This window comes from Scardinius erythrophthalmus (assembly GCF_964197995.2).
Source record: "Scardinius erythrophthalmus genome assembly, chromosome: 2".
Lineage (NCBI taxonomy): Eukaryota > Metazoa > Chordata > Actinopteri > Cypriniformes > Leuciscidae > Scardinius > Scardinius erythrophthalmus.
The window spans coordinates 60,232,316-60,252,920 of record NC_138222.1 but is presented as its reverse complement, the minus strand read 5'-3'; the positions used below and the strand labels follow the sequence as shown (position 1 = coordinate 60,252,920).

General features: G+C 37.0%; 1 protein-coding gene across 2 annotated transcripts in view; it reads left to right on the top strand.

Annotated features, from left to right (window-relative positions):
• LOC308687128 (Fc receptor-like protein 5) overlaps positions 1-20,605 on the top strand; it is a 38,628-nt gene that overhangs the window by 15,010 nt on the left and 3,013 nt on the right. For both annotated transcript variants that reach the window (XM_081359392.1, XM_081359391.1), the window contains 8 exons: positions 708-1,037; positions 2,192-2,455; positions 14,759-15,037; positions 15,136-15,420; positions 15,496-15,774; positions 15,863-16,126; positions 16,820-17,077; positions 20,324-20,422. In XM_081359392.1, the coding sequence (XP_081215518.1) occupies positions 708-1,037; positions 2,192-2,455; positions 14,759-15,037; positions 15,136-15,420; positions 15,496-15,774; positions 15,863-16,126; positions 16,820-17,077; positions 20,324-20,422 (2,058 nt within the window). The remainder of the gene's footprint in view (positions 1-707; positions 1,038-2,191; positions 2,456-14,758; positions 15,038-15,135; positions 15,421-15,495; positions 15,775-15,862; positions 16,127-16,819; positions 17,078-20,323; positions 20,423-20,605) is intronic.

Below are 20,605 nucleotides of genomic sequence, written 5' to 3'. Positions count from 1 at the left end.
AAAGACGTCTGTCTGACGCATGTGAACACAGACCTGAGAAACAGCTGAAAAATTACAGTGTTATTGGCCGCGTTATTTAAAAGTATTTGTACATATTTCCATAGATATATTTCTGTGCACTTACTGAAGTTTTTATACAAATGCAGCTTTTCTTTGATTTTCAGGTGATCCTGTCGTCGTTCTGTCTCTGATTATGAATGTTGAAATTTTGTGTTGGATGAAATTAATCTTAGTTAATATATTAAAAAAATCTAAAGAAGAAAAATATACAGATTTGGAACGACATGAGGGAGATTAAATTATGACAGTATTATTATTTTCAGGTGAGATAATGAAAGTTAATTATTATTAATATAAATAATATATTATTTTTAATATATTTATAATGTGCTGATTGCTATAATAATGAGATGGTGAACTTTTAGAGTTCAAAAAGGACACAAAAACACCATAAATGTATCATAAAATAAGTCCAATTACTCAGAAATCATGACTAAGAAGAGTATTTTAGTCTCCATCATCCTGTCCAGAGACACAGTTTAGAAATAAAACACACAGTCTCTGTTTACTGACAGTTTCCAGTCATCTCTGATCACTGATGTTCTGCAGAAGAAAATAAACTAAATAAGCTCTAAAAGTTCTCAGAGGAATTTGAATGAAACTATTTAGTTGACATTAAATATTGACATATTTGTCTTTCTTCTCAGGTTTACCCACATCTACAGTGACTGTGACACCAGACAGTCGTGTATTCACTGGAGAAACAGTCAATCTGAAGTGTGAGATAGAGACTTACAGTGACTGGATCTGGAGAACTGACCGGACACATAGTCCAAATTACTGGTCAGATCCCTGGAGATCTGAGTGGTATAAAGGCAGTGTAAAGTTACAGACGTCTGATCGTTACACTGTAAACAGAGGCACTCTCACTATCAGAGGAGCTACTGAGTCTGATCAGGGTCAGTACTGGTGTAAAGGACAGAGAGATAGAAGACCAAACTCTTCAACATCAAGCTCTCTTTATCTCTCTGTGAAGGGTGAGTTCAACATCATTGTCCTTCTAAAAACTTTCACTACAATCTTTCCACTGATGTCTGTGAGAAAGGGATGCGCTCGACAATCTTGTGCATTTTGTAACAGCAATATAGACGTGACTATATTTCGTTTAATATTCCAATAATTAGACATTTACTTCGGATGACATTCTATTGTATTTTATTTATTTTTTTAACAAACTTTTGTATCCCCATTATACTCTCTGTTGTCAGGTTCTTTGGACACAAACACTGAACACACTGTACACACTCTACACACTCTACACACTCTACACACACTGCATTGTATCGGTTGTTGGTATTGGAGCATTTTTATGAGTATGAATATGAGAGTGCAGTATCGGCCGACACCAATACTGGTGTTAATATAGACCTTTCTCTCTCGTGGTTATGGGCTCCAGAAAGGCCGCTGTGAGTAAGTTCAGTCACTCAGAGCTCATGGTGAACAACACACACACACTCTCAATCTCACAGATCATCAAATCCTGGAGTCACCGGCTGTGTCTCATCTCGAAGGCTGAATCCTCCGGAGGTCACATCTATCTGCCGCAAACGTCATGAGGCTCTTCATCTCAGTAAACTGACCATTACATTCCCATGAGGAAACTACAACAATTTACACTTCACTAGCAATAACGCTCAGTTTTATAATGGAGACTGTCCTGAAATAAGACGTTCTTTATGACGTATGCGGCCGATAAATGTGACGTCAAGAGGACGCAGCTTCGACACGAGACACAGATCCATGAAAACAGACGCTAAGAAGCAGAGAGTCGTTCTTCTCCTTTTAATTCACAATTTACAGTCTTAGAGCAGATTGTGCAATCATTATTATTTTAAACTTATCTTTTAAACTTTAAACAGATTTTTATTACTGATTAAACTATTGAGAAGAATATTACTGTGGACAAGAATTATATTGTTTTTGATGGTTTCAATAAATTAAAAAAGAAAGATTGACTGAACTAAAACCGTCTGTGCTTGCAAAGATTATATGGCTGAATAAGTTTATTTTTTATGTGTGGCCTTTTTTTAACATTTGTTATATGATGATAACTCTGTAGGTTTTTTTCAGTGAAAGCTAATTTTGAGTTTTAAAAATTCAAACATGAAGTGTGTGTTTGCTCATTTCACAGAGAGATCCAAACCTGTAGTGAAGGTGAAGCCTGATGTCCGTGTGTTCAGAGGAGAGAGAGTCACTCTCACATGTCACATACAGGAGACAGGAGTCTGGAGGTACAGCTGGTATAAAGATCAAGATAACAGCAGAAGAACAGACCAGATCTATATAATCACATCTGTGGATCCGTCTCATGCTGGTCTGTACAGCTGTAGAGGAACTCTGACTGAAACCCCACAGAACTCAGAGATCAGTGATGGAGTTACACTGACAGTATCAGGTGAGTGTGTTCATCATTTCATCACTTTAACCTGAAGACATTGAGTAGAAAAGAGTTTACTTTGTCTCACACTCAGTCAGATTATGTTAGTTAAGAGTTTGCAATCATCTCTATATACAGTGACAGGCTGATTATGATCTCAGATCTTTTCAGAGTTCATTATCGGTGCTGCGTTCCAGTCCACTTTTAGACACGCACTTGCGAACTTCCCTAAGCACTTCCCCTCGGGGGAATCCTTGCCGCCATTTTGAGGTGTGTTCCACTTCGTGAAGTTTATATGGACAGACCCTCGTTCCCTCGATTTTGACCGTGGGAGCGAGTCTCCTTCATATGTACACATCATGCACCTATATGTCCCACAATGCAGTACGACTGTGACGTCACCACAGATCTCATCTAATCATCACCACAACAGACAACTCTATAATATATTAATTCAATTTTTTTTTTATTGAAAACAACCCAAACACCATATATACATTTGGATGATGCATTAAACAAATTCTTAAATGGAAAAATAAATAAATAATAAATTAACTCCACAGCTGATTCAAGTGATCAAGGGCTTAGGACGCTCCAGTTCAGCCCACCGCAGTTTCCGCCAGTAGTGGGCACTCGTGCACTGTAAGCAATGACGTACATCCGAGTGAACGAGACGGAGGGAAGTTAGCCAGTGAAGGGGATGACAATTTTGGACTAGAACGCAGCCCTAGAGAGCGGGAACAGTCTAATACTTTTTGACTTCCTCAGTTTGTGTAAATTCACTTGGGGTTCAGAGTATTTATTTTTTTCCCACATTAATTTCACATGTCTAGTACATTTATGAGGTTTTGTTTTATTAATGCAGTGTTTTTGCAGTTTTTTTCTTGATTTACCCCATACGTTGTAACATGACCACATGAAATGTGATCGGATCTAATAAAAAAAATATACAAGACAAACCAAAATATTTTGTCAAAAAATACAATTAACTTTTTCATATAAAATAGGGTGAAGTCAGGTAAAGTGGGACACTTTTTGGTTAATTGCATTTTAAACAACCTAAATCAGTTAGAATGTATTAAAATTGTATGTGTTTTGTTTAAATAGATTGTAATGAAGGCCACTATGGTGAAATTTTCCCAATTTATGTATTTATTAACAAACTGTTCATCTTTAAACACCATCTGACACCCTCTTCAGCAAACTGGAAGCAATCAGGTTGAGTGGGACACTTTGTTAGGGAAAGTGGGACACTATTTTATGGTTAAAATTAACATGAGAAATACAACCCCAATTCCAATGAAGTTGGGATGTTGTGTAAAACGTAAATAAAACCAGAATACATAAATGTCTGGCGCATTATGAAGCGCAAAATACAACAACGGAGAGCTTCAAATGAATTAATACTTGGAAGGATTTTTTAAAAATGCATTTCTTGAACTAATGCAAAAATTGTAACATTGTAAACTTCACTCTACATTCAGTGAATGGAACTGTCATTAAGCCTACATCTTTTTACCACCTTTTAACAACTTCAGTGAACACATCCGAGAAAGATGAAGTCATCTGGAGGTGAGGGTGGCGCAGTGTGAGTTTGGTTGCTTACACTGTCAGGTTGAGTGGGACAGTGCTGTGAATCTAATTTTCACAAATATTTTAAACAGTTAGATGTTCATTGTTATTAATCTCTAATACACAGACAGTATAAATGTATGTAAAAGCAAAAGTTTTATTGTTACATCATAAGTGGCAGAATTATCAACCTTATTATTCTAAATAGATTTACACTTGCCGGGTGGCTTACCGTGAGTTCTCAGGAGTCAAGCAATTTGAAAAATAACAACTGGACCACATCTTTGATGTCACACCAATCACAACCTTTATTTCATATCCAATAGACATTCAGCTACAACACAGTAACAATTGTTGTGATTGGCTTACAAAATTAACCCTTTACAGTACCCAAAAGCTTAAGTGTCCCACTCAACCTGATGTCCCACTCTACCTGAATTCACCCTAATTGCATTTTTAATAATTAAAAATAAATATATATTTTTTAGATTTACAACAAACACCACACAGCAACTACAAAGCATAGTTCAAAACATAATAATTTCTGAACATTGACTCTCAGTCTTTATTCACCTTTTTCTCATGATTTCTCAATAGAATTAATAAAAGTGTAGCAATAGAATATCATAGTTCTAATAGAGGCTCATTGTAACGCAGTGTGACAACATGCCCCGCCTGTACAACTGGGATAAACCCTGCTAGTGTCTTCTGCTGGTTAGATCAGCATTCAATAACTATCTCAACTTGGAGATTAAAATAATATATCATTTTAAATAAACACACACAAAAAAAAAACAGAGATGAAAAATTAACATAAGAAATGCACTTTAGCTATGTGTTAGCCAGGTATTCTAGTAGGGCTAGTTCATCAAGGTTTTCAGCCAGTAAACAGGATGGTGTATCGTCAGGACACAGGAATAAAGACGAGCAGATGTATTTTCTTCTTTTAACTGTACTGAGCTCCAGCAGTACTCATCAGAACATTCAATATCCAGTATTGCCATTATAGTCTGATAAAAAACAAATGAATCACCATTAGGTACTGTCATTTAAACAGTTACAGTATTTTTATGATACTTAAATTACTATGCAACGTAAATAATAAATCCATACACATAATACAAATCAGGATCATCAAACATAAATATCTCAATAAACATTGCTATGCCCCTTTAAACATAATCTACAATTACATAAACGAGGATATTACTCTTTGGAGAAATTTAAGGAGCTTCACCAGTTCACATGAAACTGTTTTAAAGGGGTTTACAGAAGGAGCAATGGCGACATCCTCTGGCCAGACAAGGCTACTACATAAACAGCGTCCGCACATAGTCTCCTGAGCACGATATTAACTCTTCTTAACTCCATGTTATAAACGTTACTGCGTAACTTAGACATCAGAAGGCTCACACCAGTTAACTTATTATTTCCTACAGTGTTTTACAGCATACACATTGTTCTATCACTATAAATCTCACTCATCACGCTGGGCACATGCTAATGCACGCCACGGTAATTCTACAATATAGAAACACAAACACAACAAAATGAGTCACTTACCTTTCATCATTAACTGAACACATGAATATTGGAAGCTGGATCACTTAGAAGGGACTAAAGAAGCTACACAACACAGGTACGCAGGCTAAACTATGCTGTTGAACTTGAACACATACCCACTACAACCCACACACTAGCTACACACTTCCTCTACCGTAACCACAGAAGAAGAGTCTTAAAGCGGCAGGCACCCATAAATGTCAGAGACTACGGTTAAATAAATGTTCAGTGATATCATCCAAAGATTTTTTCACTATATTGTTGATACAAGCGCTCCACCATCACATCTCGAGAGATCCAGACCGCCGTGCGTCTGCTGCTGCCCGGAGAGCTGGCCAAACACGCCGTGTCTGAGGGCACAAAGGCTGTGACCAAATACACCATCTCCAAGTAAAGGAGTCAGCACAACACAAAGGCTCTTTTAAGAGCCACACATATTGTCTGTGAAAGAGCTTTGATCATTCACTGTTTTCTCATTCCATAGTAAAAGCTATTATCCGTCCTTCTGTGTTTATGCTGATGCTGTTAAAGGGATAGTTCACCCAAAAATGAAAATTCTGTAATTTACTCTCCCTCAAGTTGTTCCAAACCTGTATGACTTCCTTTTTTCTGCTGAACACAAAATCTATTTTGAAGAAAGTCTGTAACCAAACGACTGATGGACCCCGTTGACTTCCATAGTAGGAAAAAAAAAATACTATGGAAGTCAATGGGGACCAGCAACTGTTTAATTACCAACCTTCTTTAAAAAATCATCTTTTGTGTTCAGCAGAAGAAAGGAAATCATACAGATTTGGAACAACTTGAGGGGGAGTAAATGATTTTTTAAAAATCTTTTTTTGGGTGAACTATTCCTTTAGGTCTAAGCATCAGGTTTAGCAGGTGAATAAGTTACAAACCTTTCTTTAAGATTAAATGTATTCACTCTAACCGCATATTGGTTTTGATCTTCAGCTAATGTAATTAAGTTCAAAACATTTTCAACATTGAGCTTTGAATATTGTTTTTCTGCACAATCAGCTTTATTTTACAGTAGCAGAAACTCTTCTGAGAAATACTCTCAACACTATTGTTGATCCTGTAGAGGAAGATGATGATGATGTGAAACTTGTGCTCCAGTAGTGCTGGGATTTACAGACACTAGTGCAAAATGCCCGTGCAAAATCAGTTTTTGTGTGTGTTTTTAGTAATTGTTGGTTTGGTGCCCGTGAAAGAGACTGTGAACGCATTGAATTCCGGGAGCAGGCTAGGTTACTACAAATGATGGCTGTGAATAAACTATAATATTCAGAAGTAAACAGTGTAGCTGACAGAGTGTTTATGTATACCACAACCTTCTAAGTGCTAGTGCAAAATGCCCGTGCAAAATTAGTTTTTGTGTGTGTTTTTAGTAATTGTTGGTTTGGTGTGTTTGAGTGCTCATTGTTACAATTACACAGCAAAAGTTCAGTGACATTTTTATTTGTGCATGGTAGAAAGCACAACGTGAACTCTGAGAAAACGCTATGCTTGAGGAAACAGTTTGTGAATAGGCAACTACAAATGATGGCCGTGAAAGAGACTGTGAACGCATTGAATAGGATATGTTTAGTTGGTGAATAGCATAGGCTACTATTACACAGTAGCGATAACTTTAAGCGCACCAGAATTAAATATAATATTCAGAAACAGCATAGCTGACTCATAGATTCAGTTAACATCCACAAATGAATAAGCGCTTTGATTCAGGGAGCAGTGCAAAGTGCCCGTGCAAAATTTTTGTGAGCTGATCGTAGTCAAAAAAGTTCAGTAGATATTTCTTAGTGATGTCTGATTTCAACAGTTTCAATATGATAGCATTTTGAGAAAAAAGTGTCTTGAATTTATTACATTTTGGGGAAAAATAATCCGTTTTTATAATAGATCTTTGAAAATCAAAATCTGGATTTGAATTTCTTATGATATTATAACCTAAGGATGCTATGTGAAAGTTTGAAACAGAAAATAGTGGTTCTCATCTTGCCATTTTCTTGGTAAAGAAAACACATTTTTACTCAAATTAATCAAAATGGATTTATCACGTTTTGGAACCAAACTATAATATTCAGAAGTAAACAGTGTAGCTGACAGAGTGTTTATGTCAGAATGTTTATTTTTAAACCACAACCTTCTTGGGGCTTCTTTGACCGATACAACCCTCTAGTGTCAGAATGTTTATTTTTAAACCACAACCTTTTAAAAATGATATATTTAACGATATCTTTAGCATTTCTCATCCAAACAACGTCAAACTTGGCACTGCACTTACTCGTGCCCGTAGCGAGACACCTGTCAAGTTTGAAATCCATCGGACTAACGGTTCGAGAGATATGTGGTTAACAGACACACAGACAGACAGACACACACACAGACACACAGACAGACAGACGTTTCTGTAATTTATAGAGAGATGACAACTAGTAAATACACTAAGGCCACATCCACACCAAACCAGAGTTTTCCCAATCCAATCTTTTTTCCCTCGTTCTAAAAAAAAAAATACCGTAAACACGACGTCCTCTAAAGAAATATTTGCGTACGCACGAAACCACTGAAACCGACTCAAAACGCTGTAGTTCACATTCCAGACCAGTGTGTGGCGCTGTAATTCTGCCACAGAGATACACTAAAACGGAGAAGACTTGGAGCATGTGCATAAACCTTGTGTGCTGTATACAATAATAATAGGCTCAGTAGTTTCTTCTTTATTTTATTTATTTATTTATTTATTTTTACTAATAACTTTATTGAACAATATAAACAACCATAAATGGCCTGGTACAAAATATAAAATGTCTTAATCAGACAACAGACAAGCATCATAAGAAATAAAATATAAAGAAAAAATATAAAGAAATAAAACAAAAATACATTCAAGTGAATAGTAAATAAAGAAATAAGAAATAAGAGGCTCAGCAGCTTCTGCAACACGAACACGTGGGGTGATGACATCATCGTTTCACAAAATACACGGATTGGCTGTACACACGAAAACGCAAGTGTGTCGCTTTCAGATTTATCCACTCTGGGACCCGGTTTCAAAAAATAGCGGTTTCAGGCTCGCAAAAGGCCGGATCCGTAAGATTTACGTAGGCTATACAGATGAACGCGTCTCCGTGTGTACGGGCTCTAAGTTTCGTCATGCTGGCATGTGTGGAAAGTTTTAAACCGTGTGTATTACAACTAGCTCTGCGTTAGTTTGTGCGTTAGTTTGTGCCTCGCTCACCCCATCCTCCAGACATGTTCCAGACATGTTCAGACATGTTCAGTTCATTCATGAGCTGCTGCCCTTCAGATTATCCCCTTCTGGAACAAAAATATATGGGAATATACTGCAAAATATAATGCAATATATTACATAATACATGTCCATATATGGGAAACTAGTGCTTATATTTTTCAATACTGCAATATATGCATTGACCATATGGTGATATATTAATACCAGTAGCGGGTGCTGCATTTCACACCTAACCTTCAGTGGTGTCCCAGCTGAATTAATCCACCTCTTAATATACTTTTAATAGTGTATCGCACTGACTCTATAATGGTTGTGAAATTGCTGTTTTATTTTGCACCGGCAGTTATAGGGTTAATGCGGTGAGTTCGGAGAAGGCCGGATAGTGTGGAAGCTTATGGGTAGCAATATTCAATTTGAAATGCAATATGTAAAATGGCAATGCATTTGTGTATTTCAATTTTAATTTTCCCATACATTTGTGCAACGTTTGGTGCAAAATGAAAATGAAAATTCAATTATAAAATTTACATTTGCCATTTCATACACTAGTTTTAATATGTACATTGAATACATATTTTAATGCTTTATAAGTTGCAAAATTAATATTAAAATGTATTACAGAAATGATTAGATGTTTAACATGTTCAAGCAAAAACTGTGGCAAAATTGTAATTTAAATGTTATTTTTTCTTAATTGCATTTACACTCACAGTTAAGACACTTGCGATTGCATTTCCATTAAGTGTCACGCAATGAATGTAGCAAAATTCAATGTGCAATTTGAAAATGCATTCTGAGCCGATCACGTGCCCGTTCCGCCCTGTCAATCACTGCGTGAAGGCAGGGCAACAGGTAAACATACGCCGCTATGGTGCGTATTTTGAGGTGTTGGAAGGAAATTGGCCCCGCCACCAACCCAATGCATTGTCATTTTGCATATTACATTTCAAATTGAATATTGCTACCCATAAGCTTCCATAGAATAGAGAAACGAGCGAGTGAGTTTGGCTTGAGCGTTTGTGTTCAGTTGTTCTGTCGTTCTTCAGACATTACAATAGTATTAATGTTTGGAAAAAAAAAATAAAATAAATTAAGAAGAATATCATATTCAGCTCTGAAAAAAAAAACGGGGAGAAAAATAAGCATTATACTTACCAAAACTACTGATTATTTTTACATATTTTTTAGATACTAGTATTGATTAGGCCAGTGATTCTCAACCGGTGGGCCGTGGGCCTCGGAGTGCCATCTGGTGGGCTGTGTAGGCAGTGGTAGACTACCCCGAAATTAATTTTTATTTTATTTTTTAATTGACAAATCTTGTTATTTTCTAATTATCTGATTGTTCTTATGTATTTATATGATCCAAAACACTCAAGTTAAGTTAAGATGCATTATTTAAAAGCTCATTTATGTTTAAATATCACAACACCAATCACGTCACAACGTCAGATTGACCGCTTGTTCGATCAGATGCGGTAACATTACTTTACTGTAATATGGATCGTGTTCTGAAAAGCAGATGTGGGAGTGCAAGCAAAAGCTTCGAAGTGTGTGGTGAGAAAATACAACGCTGAATAGGCTACATATTAGGCTTTATAAGGGCAGGTACTGAGACTAATATATATTACAAAAGTTTATGGTTTATCAGTTTATGGCGAGCAATATTTTAATTTTTAATGCGTTAAATACACGTGAAATATGCGTTAAATACGTGTTGTTTGCGCGTGACAAATCAGTGCGTTAAATACACGTTTAATACGTGTGAAATATACCTGTTATACCTGTCCTGACCAACAAGCTCTAATTCTAATCCTGTAAGTCTTAAATACTTATATATAAAGTCTTAAATACCATATTAAATACTTTAAGTCTTTAAATTCATTGAAATTGATAATATCACCTGTGTACCTACTGTTTGTCTGATGAGTGCCCAATCTCTGAACAAAAAGGTTTCAATAAGCGCCGCCTGCTTGCGACAGCTGTAAATGTTAGCAGAACAAAAGCTCATGTTGTTTTCCAAAGACAGATATTGATAACAATGATCTGTATCTTAATCCTGCATTGATTACTTACCTCCAATGTAACTGATTTTCCCACACAAATGTCAATGTTTTGATGTTAAAGTCCGCGTGAACCGGAAGTTGCAAACGACTTTTCTCCAGTGTTGTGACATATTTCCCAGTGAAAAGGAATATTGAATAGAGGGCAGGGTTTTACTCTAGCGCTCCTCCTCTCCATCTCTCACTCATAACAGACTGACGGTTTGAGGGGAGTGGTTAAGCGTTTCCCAACCCAAGCCGTCAAACCTATTTCATCAGAGAAGGAACGCCATTCCAGACCGGAAGTAACTTTTCAGATTTTGATTAAAGATTATGACGGCAAACAATTTTTTTCTGTGTATTAACTTGCACAGATTCATTTTTCACCACAGGACTAGTAATATGCGCTAACAAAGTAAATAAGGTCAATTTTGATTTCAGTTGGACTGTAAAGCTAGAATATCCACTAATGTGTTTATTTACAAAAAGGCATGAGTGGAGAAAAACAAGGCAATTTTATTTTTATCTAAATTTTCATAAAACTGCTATTTAAATATATTATTTCTATAGGCTATACCAAAAAAATACAAAAAAGGATAAAATAAATAGGCTGAATAAGCTGATCTATAGCATGTAAACGGTGGTAGCCTCGTCTATGAACGGTACACCCCCCTAAGCTCACAGAAATGGTTAGACCCAAGTCTTCAGCAGCCAATGACACTGACCCGTTCAAACTCATTTTTCCTGTGTATTTCACGCGTTTTTTAAATACGTGTTAAATATGCGTTGTAGACGTGTTAAAATTCACGTGTTTTTGGCCCTTTTGGCTTTCCATAGTCCGATAGTCTGGTGTTAAATCCCCTTAAGCTGAAGGCGCAGTGTGTTGAATGTGGAGAAAGTTTGTCAAATGAGGCGCTAAAACCATCAAAGCTGCAGAGACATTTGAACTCAAAACACCCGAGCTGTGTTGGGAAGCCAAAAGAATATTGTTTTAAACATGTTAATATCGCTAATTGTATTTGATAAATTACACTTACAGTATGTAAACTGGGGTGAATGAACTTTGTTGAACATTACTGCTAATGAATAGAGAGAATGTTCCCCTCTTGTGTGTCTGGCCTGTTGTTACAGGTGTTAGCCTGTTATTGTTACTGAGTAAACCTGACAAGTCTTTTTATATAAGGCCAGTTTTCAGCTATAGCTGACTTGAGTTACAGTGGCATAACAGATTAACAGCAGAGTATATCATTGCACTTTCTGAATTCTCTGTTATTCTGTGTTCATACTATCATATTTGGAAAGGTGATCCTCAGAATGTTTTTATTCAGTCATTAATGGGCCATGAGTTGCAGAAGGTTGAGAACCGCTGTATTCGATTACATTTAGTACTAGTGCTTATTCTTTAGCTACTAGTGTGAGCAAGTGTTCACCTCTCTGTGGTGGAGTTTGAGAGGGATTGACTCATGACGGTCAAGGGAACACTGTGGTGACTAGTACAGATTACTGGTCTGGATTGGTTCAGATTACTAATCTGGATTGCTCAGATAATCCACGGTATATGAAAACCCACAGAAGAATACTGACTGTCATGGGGAAATCTCACAGTCAAAATAAGATACACCGGTGTTTTGCCAGATGAGAAGTTTATTTACTATTTTAATTCATTTTACTCTAATTCATTTTATAACTGTATCATTTATCTCTTTTAATTCCTTTTATAACTGTTTTAATCTCCCCTGCTTTTATTTCGTGATTATTTTTATTCATCTCTATGTAAAGCACTTTGAATTGCCATGGTGTATGAAATGTGCTTTATAAATAAACCTGCCTTGCCTAGTACTCATTCTTTAGCTAGTGCTTATTAGGTACTAGTGCACGTGATAGTATGTCACAAAGTTGCACGAGTAAATATATCTACAATATTGTATTACACATGCAAATGACATCTATGAAAAGTTTCAGTCAGGATTCAGGCCGCATCATAGCACTGAAACTGCGCTCGTTAAAATCATAAATGATTTACTCTTAGCTTCTGACCAAGGCTGTATCTCAATAGTTTTACTTGATCTAAGTGCTGCGTTCGATACTATAGATCACACAATACTCTTAGATCGACTACAAAATTATACTGGTGTTCAAGGACAAGCATTAAGCTGGTTCAGATCATACTTATCTGACCGCTACCATTTTGTCTATTTAAATGAAGAAAAATCGATCATAACTTCAGTAAACTATGGAGTGCCACAGGGATCTCACATTTAGCTCCAAAACTCTGGAATAGTCTTCCTGATACTGTTCGTTGCTCAGACTCGCTCTCCCAGTTTAAAACTAGATTAAAGACGCATCTCTTCAGCCAGGCATTCATATAATATTCTTAATCTTACAGTTCAAACTACAATCCGGCCTCTAGTTCATAAATGCCAGAGGAGAACTGGCCCCCGACTGAGCCTGGGTTCTCCCAAGGTTTTTTTTTCTCCATTAGGTCACTTGATGGAGTTTTAGGACACCATTAGGTCACTTGATGGAGTTTTTCGGTTCCTTGCCACTGTTGCCTTTGGCTTGCTCAGTTGGGGATATTTTGGGGATATTTAATTTTATTTTATCAATCAATAAATTTCACTAGAAACAAACCTTGTTGTATTATTTTAATTTAATACTGTGAAGCTGCTTTGATACAATCTGTATTGTGAAAAGCGCTATACAAATATACTTGACTTGACTTGACATGCAGTACCATATCTGATCACATACTGTATACATCTACAGTGCTATGCATAAGTTTAGACACCCATACTAAAGTTGACTAAAAAGAGGAATAAAAAAATAATCTTTTGGAAACTGAACTTAATGCCTTCATTTAAAAAAATTAGGAAAAATCCAACCTTTAAGGACACCAATTTTCTTTGTGAATGAATAATGTATCGTAAATAAATAAATATTCTTCCTTAAAATACAGGGTGCATAAGTTTGGACACCCCTATGTTAAATTCCCATAGAGCCAGGCAGATTTTTATTTTTAAAGGCCAGTTACTTCATGGATCCAGGATACTATGCATCCTGATAAAGTTCCCTTGGCCTTTGGAATTAAAACAGCCCCACATCATCACATAGCCTTCACCATACCTAGAGATTGGCATGGTTTTATTTCAGTTAGCCTAATAGCTGGTTTGATTTGCATTGAGAGTTGATCGTATGGAAAGTACTCCATGCCAATCTCTAATATCTCTGTATATTGAGAATAATAGAGGGCCTAACACAGATCCCTGCGACACTCCATAGTTTACTGGAGTTATGACAGATTTTTCTCCATTCAAATAGACAAAATGGTAGCGGTCAGATAAGTATGATCTGAACCAGCTTAATGCTTGTCCATGAACACCAGTATAATTTTGTAGTCGATCTAAGAGTATTGTGTGATCTAGAGTATATCAACCTAAAATTTGGAACACAACTTGGCTTTGATTTTCTTGCAGTTTTGAAGTAAAACATGTTTTGTAAAAATATATATTTTATATAAATAATATTTTTTACATTATACATTTTCATAAACTCAAACTTCTATAACTTTTTTTTCTGTTTCACTTTTATGATTTTCACTTCTACAATAATCTTCCAAATGTCTTCTTTAAAACAAGAGCAGTCATAGGTCTATATTCCTAATCATTCTTGTTTTACAACTATTTAAGTTTGGATAGTGATGTTCATGTCTCTGTGATAAAGAGGGGTGACAGTGAAGGAGTAATGTGGAGCTCAACTCTTTTCTTATGCACTTCTGTATCAGCCTCATCTGTTCCAATAAGAGGACTGAAGCAATTATTTAAATTATTTAAAAATGCTCATTTATCTGACTCTTGAGGCTCTGAATCTGTTGTTGTTCTCCTGCAGATCTAAAGCCGAAGCCTGAACTCACATCAGATCCTGCAGGAGCTGCACTGACTGGACACACAGTGACTTTGACCTGTCGCATGGATCCGTCCACTGGAAACTGGGACTCTTACTGGTACAAACACACACTGAACCCTGAGACAGAGAAGACAGAAACAAACTCCTACAGCCTGAAGATTGATTCAGTGTCTGATGGAGGCCAGTACTGGTGTAGAGCTGGAAGAGGGAAACCAGTCTATTACACACAATACAGTGATGCACTGTGGGTAAATGTTACAGGTGAGAGAGACTGTAGTGTGTGATGCAACAAATACAGATCAGAGACAATATCTACACAACTTCTGAAACTATAAATGCAATAATCTGTGTTTGTACAGTGAGTCCTAAAGCTGTGCTGACGGTACGACCTGATGAACGAGTGTTTAGAGGAGAAACAGTCACTCTCAGATGTGATATAAAGTGGGGAGGAGACACTGAGTGGACATACAGATGGGAAATAGAGGGAACCAACAACCAATATAAAAACACTGTCAGCCAAACCTCAACACAAGAGTTGAACATCAGCAGTGTTGATCTCTCTCACCGCGGTAAATACAGCTGTACAGGACAGATACACACTCAAAGCTCTCAGCGCAGTGATGCTGTTACACTGACTGTCTCAGGTGAGTGTGTGTTTGTTGTGATCAGCTTCTCCATCAGTTTCTCTACGGCTCTGTAACTCGTGATGTTTTGTTCAGCTGAAGCTCAGGCATCAGTGCGAGTGTCTCCACAGCCGTGGCTGACTGAAGGAGAATCAGTGACTCTGACCTGTGAGGTTTCAGGCTCCTCTAAAGGCTGGACGTTCAGCTGGTTCAGAGATCATGATCATCTGTCAGACAGCAGCAGAGGAGCTGGAGGATCTTACACTCTCAGTCCTGCTGCTCTACAGCACACAGGAGTTTATACGTGCAGAGCAGAGAGAGGACGACCAGCCTATTACACACACACCAGCAGCTCACACACACTGTGGATCACTGGTGAGGGTTTATGCTTGTGCTCATCCGGATCTGTGTTTCACTGCAGTCTCTGTGCTGTCAGTTTTGATGGAGATTTTCCTCTTTTCAGGAGTTTCTGCTTCAGTGTCTCTGGTCATCAATCCCAGCAGAAGTCAACACTTCTCATCTGACTCTCTCTCTCTGAGCTGTGAGGATCAGAGTAACTCTGCTGGATGGACAGTGAGAAGATACACAGACAAAGACACACAAACTTGTGCAAAACAAACAGGATCTCGATGTGTAATCGACTCTCTCAGCACATCTGACACTGGAGTGTACTGGTGTGAGTCTGAATCTGGAGAGAAACGCCATCCTCGAAACATCACTGTACATGGTGAGTCAAATCACACTTACAACCATAACATAAAAAGAAAACAAAAAAACAACAACAATCTGTTCAGATTAAAAATTATTATAATTGAGAATTCAGTCATGTGATTATGCATTAAACTAACTGAAAATATCAGATTTTTACCCCCCAGCACATTGAATATCAAGATTTCAACTCTATAATAAAATAAAATACACTACATTATCATTAAGTATTGGATTATATAATAACACTTATATTTTATAATAACCCTTTTCTATGTGAATATAATGTAATTTATTCCTGTGATCAAGGCTGAATTCTCAGCATCATTACTCCAGTCTTCAGTGTCACATGATCCTTCAGAAATCACTCTAATATGATGATTTGATGCTCAAGAAACATTTATGATTATTATCAATGTTGAAAACAGTTGTGCTGCTTCATATTTATGTGGAAAACATTTATTTTTTCTTTGATGAATAGAAAGTTTGAATAACAATTTATTTGAAATATAAAACTTTTGTAACATTATAAATGTCTTTTTTGATCAATGCATTTGATAATGCATCCTCGCTGAATAAAAGTATCAGTTTCTCAGATTAACGGTAGTGAACATTTTGACCCTCCAGATCTTATTAATAATTGAAGTATGGCTCTGATTAACACAGCCTGTATCATCACTAGCATCTGTTGATGTATTTCTTGTGTTTGTAGACGGTGAGGTGATTCTGGAGAGTTCTGTTGATCCTGTGATTGAGGGAGAGACTCTGACTCTACACTGTTTACATCGATCTACAAACTCCCCGATCCTCAGCGCTGATTTCTATAAAGACGGATCACTGATCCAGAATCAGACGACAGGAGAGATGAGCATCACTACTGTCTCAAAGTCACATGAGGGTTTCTACTCCTGTAAAACAGAGAAAGGACAGTCACTCCACAGCTGGATCTCAGTCACTGGAGTCTTTAACGGTGAGATGATTTAATGAGAAACGCCACACCATTATTATATACTATTATATATTATAGTCTCTGGCTCATATTTCTGCTGGAGCAAACTCAGTTATTGACATCAGTGTTTATTGTTTCACATAAACGAAAGCATAACCATCAAATCACATGCAAAATATACTTGTCATGTACTGGTCGGAGACACGAAGGTTGAGGATCCAAACACAGTATTTATTAGTGATGTTACGTTCTGTGCCGAGGCTTCGGAGTGTGTGTCGAGAAATCCCGGAAGCTTTCAGTGAAGCTCGTATCGAGGCTTGTATCGCTTTCGACCAATGACGTCATTGATGACTGGTTCAGGAAGCGGTTCGAATCTTGGCGCAATATTTTGACAGATATATAAACTCATGGTTTAAACCCAGCCACTTTCCAGTTTTAGAATAATAATATTGGCCCTTCTGCGTATTATGACCAAATAATTGATTCACACACATTTGGAAACCCCTTTTTTGTTCAAGCCAATACATTTATAGAAACAAGAATAAGCCACCTTTTTCTTGCTTCTATTAGGAGTTGAAGTGTCTTTTGCGTCAAAAATACACGGCCAGTCCGTTAAAGTTGCGCATTTTCACAAACACAAAAAGGCAAAAACACGAAACATCTTTGAAATTCTTTCGGCCAAATCTTCCAAACCGCGCTCAAGTATGTAATGTCTCCAATTCCTGAGGAATCTTACATGTTTTAAATCTGTATAATATCTTCCTTAGATTCTGATTTAGACAATTTCCTCATATTTGACAGCCAGACGGTGAGATAACTGTTTCTCCTTCCTCTCTTCAATCCCTTTAGCTAAAACAGCATATACTTGTATGAATACATGAGGAGGAGTGGCTTTAAAGCTAACTTAAAGTAAAATATACAAGGACAACTTTGAGTAAATGCAGTACAGGATAACTTCAAGTAAATTCTTGAATAATACAGCACTACACATAAAACAGAATAAAAGATGAGAATAATAATAATTGAAAACATATTAAATTGGCTCTTATAACATTTATTACACAGTTATGTAATACAATCATTATATACCATCATAAAATACACATTGTATTCATATAAATAGATTAGTCTATGTGGGAATATATATTTTTTAAATTATTTCTAAGCCTTAACTGGCGCAAAATACAGTGGATCACAGACAGGGCAGGACTTAAACTGAGGCTGACAAACTCTCCTACAAATGAACTCAACTAGAACATCATTATGGAGTAGCACAAAATACACAACGTTTTCTGTAGTGGCTGGGCCGGATCAGCACCGAATGTAACGGTTCAGCAAAGACGACGGTTTGGCCAGTCGGTGGAAAAGTGGCTTTTGATGGAGCAAAAACGACAATGAGACGGGCGAGAGCGCTCAAAACTCTTCAGATCGCATTATTTAGTGGAACATTAATAGAAACTGTCATCCGCTGAAAAGAAAATGAGGCGTGAACATGAGAATTAAAAGTAGCGATTTCAAATTAATCAGAGCAGACGCGATTCAATTAGTGTATCCTTCTTATATGTAAAATTATTAAAAAATACCAGTTTATGCAGTTTAATTATGGCCTCTAAGATCGCAGTCGGAAACTATTAGCCCCGGCTTATAGCCCTCGCTCGTACTGGCTCGACAGTGGAAAAGCAGCTAATAATTTCTGACTGGCATTTAACTGCACAAATAAAACAAACATTAATGTGTAAAGGCAGAGACCAGTCAAGCTCAATGGTAAGTCCGGCCTTGATCACAGATCACATCAGGTCACCTGTAATGGATCTGCTTGTTTTACACTCTTTGACCACCAGGTGGTGTGAGCAAATGAAGCCTCGAGAAATGAACCCTTTAGTGAACCACTGGGCTGAGAAGCTTCAATGTTTCATGAGGCTTCATCTCACCACTGTAAGAAATTGTAGTCTGCCTCGACCCAGATTCCACTCCTGAATATATTTTAGAATGAGCTCATCCCCAAAATGGCTTAATTATCATAGAGATTACGGCAGTCAAGTTATATTGTTTCTTGACTATTTGGGTTGATCACATCCTGAGCAAATGGTAGTCAGTTGTAGAATGGGAATGGGTGTGGGACACAGAGAACCTTCTCAGACAATGGGGTGTCACAACTTCATTAACATACAGACCACAGCTGTCACAACAGGAGCAACTTCATTTACATTAAGAGTTGTAAACTGTAACAGGATAAAAGTTTTAAGATTTGGACGTTCTGGGTTCATTCTGACGCCGGTGAACCCAAGGTGCTTTGTGTCCCTTGCCACTGCTATACTGTAATAAACTTCATTTTTGAGATCTTCGATGTCCACATCATTTTTTCTTACACCACCACTACTCAGTGGTTCAGGAAGCCTCATTTTGCCATCACTACAAACAATAACCGAGTTAAGAGCTGAGGTGAACAGAGAAATCCAACTGAACAAGCAGAGAATCAGGAAACAAAGTTTTAGAAATGCAGTCAAGACATATGCAACACTTAGCGATGAATGACTGAATTGACCAGGCTTATAAAGGGTGAGCTAACAAGGTTAATGAGACACAGCTGAAAACAATGAGTGCTGATGAGTTCGGGCAAAGGATTATGGGTAATGAAGTCCATGACAGAGTGGCACTGGTCTGGGATTGAGTGTCCTCTGGTGTTTATCAAGGGCTCTCCAGCTGGTGATCCTGACAATACTGAGATTTAGTGAAATCAACACCTTATAAACAACATCCCGCAACTTTTCATTAATTATTAATTATTTTTGTTTTTTATTTATTTACTCACCCTTATATCATCCAAACATGTATAACTTTATTCTTCTGTGGAACATAAAATAAGTTATTTGGAAAAATGTATCTGTGTTTTTGTCCATACAATGTAACTGAAAAAAATCCTATATTATTATAGTAAGGATAGTATGATCTCTGTAAAATATCAGTCTTTGAATGCAAGATATTTAAAGTGTACCTAAAATATACTTGCAATAGTTTCACTTTAGCACAATCAGATATACTTAAATTTAGAAATCTATTTTTTGTTCCACACAAGAAAGAAATTCAAAATGAATGTCAGTAAATTTCAGCAGATTATGAATATTTAAATGAACTATTCCTTTAATACAGAGCTCTGAAAGGGAAATGGTGGTGGGATAAGATGAGACAGGAGGAAAAATATTTTTGTTTTATATTCACTCACAAAACTTTGTTGCAGAATAATGTGCTTGTGTTTCTGTTTTTCAGGTCAGATTTCTGTCCTCAAAATCCTCAGTTTTCTTCTGGCCGCTTCTCCGTATCTGCTAGCGACAGTCGTGCTGCTTTACAAATGTTACAGAGCGAGAGGTAACACTTCTGTCTGACACACACACACACACACACACACACAACTCTCTCTCTCTCTCTCTCTCCTCTCACTGAGAGATCTGCCTTTACTGCCTGTCTTTTATATTATATAAATCTATATTTTAAACAGATAATGGACATTCATGAAAGCAATAACTGCAGTGGGGAAAAAAAAAAAACATA